The sequence below is a fragment of the Myodes glareolus genome, chromosome 2, assembly GCF_982192425.1.
Source record: "Myodes glareolus chromosome 2, mMyoGla1.1, whole genome shotgun sequence".
NCBI classification, from domain to species: Eukaryota; Metazoa; Chordata; class Mammalia; order Rodentia; family Cricetidae; genus Myodes; species Myodes glareolus.
In genome coordinates, this window is record NC_142027.1 from 6507966 (window position 1) to 6514615 (window position 6650).

Here is a 6650-nt window from a genome sequence, read left to right on the forward strand (position 1 = left end):
GTTATGAGACAGTGTTTTTAGTCTTAAGTTACAGAGTGGGGCGTGGAATCAGAGAAGACCAGATGAACTGAGAACACTTCGAGGGCTTAGCAGTTCCTGTCTGGGGCTGTGGAGACTGCCAGATTGGGACACAGCTCACAGATGTCATTCCATGGGTCTGCTTCTCACAGAACTTGAAATGCTAGGAAGAATTTTTTACAATAATTACATTTTATAATAAGCACTAATTAATGTCAGCGGTGCTTAGCTTAATTGTCAGCTGACACAATGTAGAACCAGCCGGAAAGGGCCTGGAAGAGGGGATCAGGTTGGCGGGCATCTAAATTGTCTTGATTGTGTTCACTGATGCAGGAAAACACAGCCCAGGGTGGGCAGCGCTGTTCTCTGGTTTTTGTTGGGGTATTTATTACAGTAACAGACATGAAGCTAGGACAGTAGCGAAGACACTTTTGCTGCCGGACTTGCATTCTTAGCCATGAAAAAAATATTGCTTTTTTAACCTTAAAGAACAAAATCAAAAACAAACTCAAGCTAGTCAAAGCAGAACAGAGTCCCTGCCTGCATCACCTCAGCACATCCAGGGAGGAGGCGGCGCCACAGCGGTTTCAGAAGTTCTTGGGACCTTGATCATCCAACCACCGATCCCCCTAATTCCCAGTAGAGCTCACTTGCCACTCAGAAAGCAGCCACAGACAGAAACATGCGATCCTGTCCAGGGTGCCAAAGAACACAAGCTTGCATTTCAGTTCTGCTGCCGACTTGCAGGGTTTCCCGAAGCGAGCAGCACCACATCCCGTGTTTAGATGAGCCATTGTGCCACGTGCAGATTCTAAGTACCATCTGCTGGTACTGAGGCCAGAGGATTGTTCAGGAAGCTAAAGGATGGTGTCGGGTGGGAGTAGAGGCAGAATGTGCAGCTTGGTTACATTTTTACAGCTCTTGGTGACTGGAGAGTCAAAAGGGGCAGGTTTCAGGATGAGGAACAGAATGTTCTGGCTTCTAGAAAGACATAGCCCAAGTTGATGGTAACTGATATCATTACTCTCCCTCAGACCTCAGTTTGTGGACACTGGGAGAGTCTGCACCATTATCTAGGACAGTGGCTTTTCAGCCTGTGGGTCGTGACCCTTTGGCGGGGTTGCATATCAGATATCCTATATATCAGATATTTACATTATGGTTCATAATAGTAGCAAGATTAAGATTACCGTATGAAGTAGCAATGGAATAATTTCATGGTTGGGGGGCTCACTACAACATGAAGAACTATATTAAAGGGTCGCAGCGTTTGGAAGGCTGAGAACCGCTGATAATGTCCGACTGCTTGTCTGTCTGTTTTGTCCAGGCTGTGGATTTAACGTGACTAACAGCAACCCTACCATCTGCATCAACGACCTCATCGCAGAACACAACAAGCAACACAGCGCAGGCCTGCAGCCCTTGAGAGCTGATTACCTCATAGCCAGGGCCGCAACCGTGCTGGAGAGACTGATTGGCGCCTTTCAGGACCAGGGGCCCAATGGTGTCCTTCCTCTCTATTACAAGTACTGGCTGCACAGGTCAGTACCCACTGCCTTCTTTCTTTTGAAATTCCCTGACGCTAGTCCTTCAGTTTCTCAGTGTGAGGGCCGAGAGGAAGTTCAGGTGGTTATTTTAACTCCCAGTGACTCAGCCTACCCAGAAGTGAGGGACCAGCATCCTGGGGGTGCACTGAGAACATCTAGAAGGAGCTTAGTGTGAGCTGTGAGGAGCTAATCCCACACACTAAGTGGTAGAACCTTCTAGATCTCAAAGTGAGATGCAACAGCGGCAGCCTCTCCTGCACCTAGGATCACCTAAGTCTATGCTGTACGGCTGAGGTCCGCCCCACATACTAACAAACGCTCCTGGCAGCCTCCTGCACCTAGGATCACCTAAGTCTATACTGTACGGCTGAGGTCCGCCCCACATACTAACAAACGCTCCTGGCAGCCTCCTGCAGCTGAGGTGTGGGAGCCACGAGTGTATAAGACCCTTCCGAAAGCCAGTGTCCTCAGACTTAGGAGAAGGCGGGGCACCATGGTGGAGCTAGTTCTCCCCTTCCACCTTTACGTGGGTTACGTGGGTGGACTGAACCCAGGCCACCAGGCTTATGGGGCAAGTGCCTCACCCACTGAGCCCGCCTTGCCTGCCCTAAGTAGTGTTTTTCTTTCCCTTTCCTTTATTTTTATTAACATATTGCTTTGGAAAGTAGTGAATTTTTGCTATGACATCTCTTACATGTTTACAGTATAATTTGGTCATATTCCCTGGTCCCCCTTGCTCTCCCTTGTCCCTTCTTTTCCCCCTTATTTTCCCAGACAGCCCCCTCCACTGCCTTTAGTTTGCACAGTGTGTTGAGTTCCTGGGTAGGAGGGGCACAAGCCATCAGCAGTAGAATCAGAATTAGCAACGTGTTACACAGAAGACCCAGCCTACCACTGTGGCTGGTGAGTATTGAGACATTTCACAGGGACAGAGGAGGTCAGAGGTCACTATGAGAAGCCACAGCCGGTCTCCAGGGTCCTAGTTCCTTGTCGTGAATAGTCACGCGGCTCTGTGTCCCAGCCTTCCGTCCCCTCCTGTGACCCCCTTGTTGATGTGCTCCATTTCCAGTGGTCAGCAAGTCCGCCTGGGCAGCACCGAGGGGCCACAGGTGTCGATCGTGGGGCTTGATGATTCCGGGTTCCTGCAGGTCCACCAGAAGGGTGGTGAGGTGGTGACGGTGCATCCAGATGGCAACTCCTTTGACATGCTGAGAAACCTCATCCTGCCCAAGCGACAGTAGCACCTGTCCCCAGACAGCTTGGACCTGCCCTGCGCAGCAGCAGCAGCAGCAGCGAACTGACAGGGAAGCCACTCCCAGGAGCTCCTGGGAGCTCCCAGCAAGCACTCTGCTGACATGGCTGTCGTCTTTGCCTGCCCAGAGCCTGGGAAACTGATGTAGAGTTGTAGGCCAGTGTCTTCTCCGAGTCATTTGTTAGCTCTTCCGCTTGTTGGTTCCCTGTCCCCACTCCCACCCCGTCCCACCCCACCTCCAAGTTTGGATTTTGGTTTTGTCTTTTTATATCTGTGATTGTGTTGGGTGTTTGAAGATGCATCTGGTAAGGGCTGGCAGGTGAAGATCCAGTTTAGCTTAGTTGAGTTTGCCTCTCATGGTGTCAAATGCTCTTTTCCACAAGGGCTTGGACATATGTTTACTAGGAGAAAATGAGGGGCAGGGATTGGAAATGCAATGAGATAGTGCAGGTATTTCCCAGGTAGTGAAGGCATTTCTATTCAGACAGCCAGTGCCCTGCGCTTGGGCAAATGCTGCATTGGAGGTCCTCCTGTGAGCCTCCAGAGGGTTTGCCCAGAACACACCGTGGTGCTTAGGTCTTGAGTTGTTTTCTGCTTTGTTTCTGGGGTTGCTGTTGCTTTTCTTAATCAGGGTAGGCTCTCTGAGGTCGCTGCGCTCTGATAGTGCAGTAACCCGGGGCTGAAGAGCAGCCGCCAGCCCACTCGGTTGCAGTGGCCTTGGAGAGGAAGTCAGTTCCTTGCTTTGCCATTATGCAATGAGCACTCCTTCCCGGGGTCAGAGGTTTGAAGGTTTATACTTTTAAGCCAAGATGACACCTTCCTTGGAGGTTGATGCTTAACCTGGATTGGAGATATCAGCTCCCTCTCCTGCCCACACAAGGGATGATTCTTGGAGATTTTAAGCCTACTGTGGGCTCTGTTAGCATGTGGAGCATTCCCACAGGGCCGCCCTCATGCCGGATGGAGTGTGTGGCACTGTATGGTAAGTCTAGATTTACTGCCCCCTATTTCCTTGTACTGTCATCGAAGAAAGAGATACTGACACGGAAGTTTGCAGGGGTGTGTGTGTGTGTGTGTGTGTGTGTGTGTGTGTGTGCGCACGCGTACGTATGTGTGTGCATGCGTGCAAGCACGCATGTGGGCCCAAGCACTCACGTATGACTTTAAAAGAAGATGTTCAAACTCTGATGTGCTAAAAGTCTCCGTGGAAGAACAAAGGAGAGGAAGCCTTTCTAGGTTTGCTTCCAGATGTGTGCGTGCTTCCTATGTCCCTCCCATCTCCGTGGAGTTCGTGAATCATACCCACTTCTGCCCAGCCTTAAAGAACCAACTCCTGTCTGCTCTCCCCGCTTCCTGCGCAGTTAATGGAAAGGAAACGGAACAGAATGCACAGCTTTGAACAAGATCCCCTCATCACAAATGAGTACCATCTTTATCCAGGTCTTACGGAGTCAGGCCACGCTCCAGAAACCTGAGGTGTTCAGTAGAGAAACCATCTCCCTCAGGCTAGCACAGACAACCCCACTGGCAGCAAGAAATAACACGGTAAACCCCACCAACCTGCTCTGTGTTTGAGGGCGTGCAGCTTTAAAAGAATTCAAAAGGTCACTTTTCTTGCATATGCATTTATATTTAGGTCTTTTTTTTAAAAATACATGTGAGTTTAAATAAAATTCTACACCACCCCAAAATTACAAAATGGACTGAGCCTGGAGAGGGAGTCTGTGAAATGTCATCGAGGACGAAATCTTCAGGCTGATGTTGTAAGCTTTGGTTCTCAGACTTTGTAATATAAGGCCCATTGTCTCTCAGGACTGCCATCATTAAATTTTAAATTTCTTTGGGGGATTATTTAATGAAAAACATACTATGTTTTATTTTAAGCTGAAGGCCTATTCTGGGTAGTTCTACTTTGGGAAAAAAATGTTATCATTTAATTTCCTTTCTGTAAGTTAAAACTAATGAAGTGTGGTCCTGTCAGAGCAGAGTGCTCGGCCTCTCTGAGGAGTTACACTGTTTAGGGGTATTCTCAATTATGCAAACATGACACCCACTTGTCCTGAGAGAGGCAAAATAGCCTTGAAGCCAGTGCTTCTCGTTGGCCTGGCTTTGCCTCACATGAACCAAAGACTTCCAAGTCCACGTCATAGAGAACATTCTACTGATAGAGGTGGGGAGGATGGGTATTTATTTACAGACTCAGCAGTCTGAGATCTCAAGGAACTTTACAGGGTCTTAAGGGAAACTTTGCTATGTCCTAACCTTGAGATGTGGCCACCTAACTCAGAAACTGTGTGTGGTTTAGAGCAGGTGACTCCTGACGGGAAGCTGCTTACATATCTACCCTGTGTTGGAAGGCACAGGACACTCAGCAAAAGCTGGGTCTCACCTGACCGAGCTAAAGCAATGAGGGAGCCCTGACGGGCAGACGCCTGTCCTGTGGGTCTCACTGTGCGCCATGGCAGGACTCAACGTGGCAGCGATGTCCTGTCTGCAGCTTGGTCAGATCCACACCCAGTGAGGGACCACAGACTCTGGGGGTTCCCCTACACCTAGCACATCATGTGGTAATGCCCTGGCCTGTCTCACCCGGCACTTCCAGAACGCAAGAGGGGATTTTTAGGGGCTTTGCTTTCCTGATCTGCCAGAAATGGGACCTCCTCATTCCTGGTTTATCACTATGCATCTTTGAAATAAACAAAAATGTAAACTTTTGCTGTTTTTTATTTTTTAGCTTTTCGAAGAACCATCTCTGAAGAGAATTACTGTAAACCAATGCCTATAAAGCCAGCCCTACCAAAATAAACTTTTCACATTTTCACCACGGCTCCGGCTCGTTCTTGTTTTACCACCAGTGTCATTATTAAAAATAGCCAGTAGCTTTTGATCACACCATCTTTATTTACTATTTAAACATGTTTACACGACAAGGATCACCTGTAAGAGTTCAGGAATTCTTACACGTGCTTCGTGAGTTTTTAGATGTTTTTGGCAGAAAAGAAATCTCACTAGGAAAGTACCAGGTCTCTACCCGGCGAGGGGCGTTTCCAGCCACCGCTCCTTAGCTGTTCACTCGGCTTTCACTAAAGGTGTTTTTGTCCTGAGACAGTAACATCATATGTCACGCCTATGCTTGGGGTCAGCTTTAGTCATGTGCTGTAGATACCCACAGGCTGCCAGTCTCCAAAATCTCAAGCTGAAAAATGCCTTTTGGTCCCACTGGATCTGTAGCAACTTCCACTCTCTACCCCCAGCTACCTCGCAGTTCTACAGATTAAAACTTGGATAGCTTTTGTGTATGGAAACTGCTAGCAGCCGCGCACGCGCGCGCACACACACACACACACACACACACACACACCTTTATGGTGGAAGGGAGGAAGGCCTGTCCCAGACTCAGAGGATGAAAGGGGAAGGGGTGGGGAGGCGGGCCCTTCTATCCCCTTCCTGTTTCTGCAGAGGTATGAAAGGAATGGCTTTTCTAGAAAGGGGCTTCCAGGAACATAAAGGAATTCCTTTCCCTGGGAGGCCCCGTGCAGGGCCAAAGCCTTGAATTGGGTTCAGGCTTCAAATCCATTCGATGTAGTGGTTTTTGGTCAATGTGGTCCATCTTAGATAGGGCCCACTATGATTTTCTCTTTTTCTGTGTGTGTGTGAGAGAGAGAGAGAGAGAGAGAGAGAGAGAAAGAGTGGTATCATTACTAAAATGCTTCCTCTTCTGTCAGAGCTTCCCGGAATTGAGGGAATTAATTCCCTGGGCAGAATCTTGAGGATGAGGGGAATAGTATGGGGTTGCCATGGTAACTGCTTGGCAACTTTGCCAGAGTTCGTAA

At 48.7% G+C, this 6650-nt stretch overlaps 1 protein-coding gene across 3 annotated transcripts in view; it reads left to right on the plus strand.

Annotated features, from left to right (window-relative positions):
- The window catches only part of Hlcs (holocarboxylase synthetase), a 176558-nt gene extending 170920 nt beyond the window's left edge, over window positions 1-5638 (plus strand). For all 3 annotated transcript variants that reach the window (XM_085685801.2, XM_087898959.1, XM_087898964.1), the window contains exons 10-11: window positions 1346-1559; window positions 2635-5638. In XM_085685801.2, the coding sequence (XP_085541927.2) occupies window positions 1346-1559; window positions 2635-2806 (386 nt within the window). In that variant the 3' untranslated portion in view covers window positions 2807-5638. The remainder of the gene's footprint in view (window positions 1-1345; window positions 1560-2634) is intronic.
- The last annotated feature ends 1012 nt before the right edge of the window (window positions 5639-6650 follow it).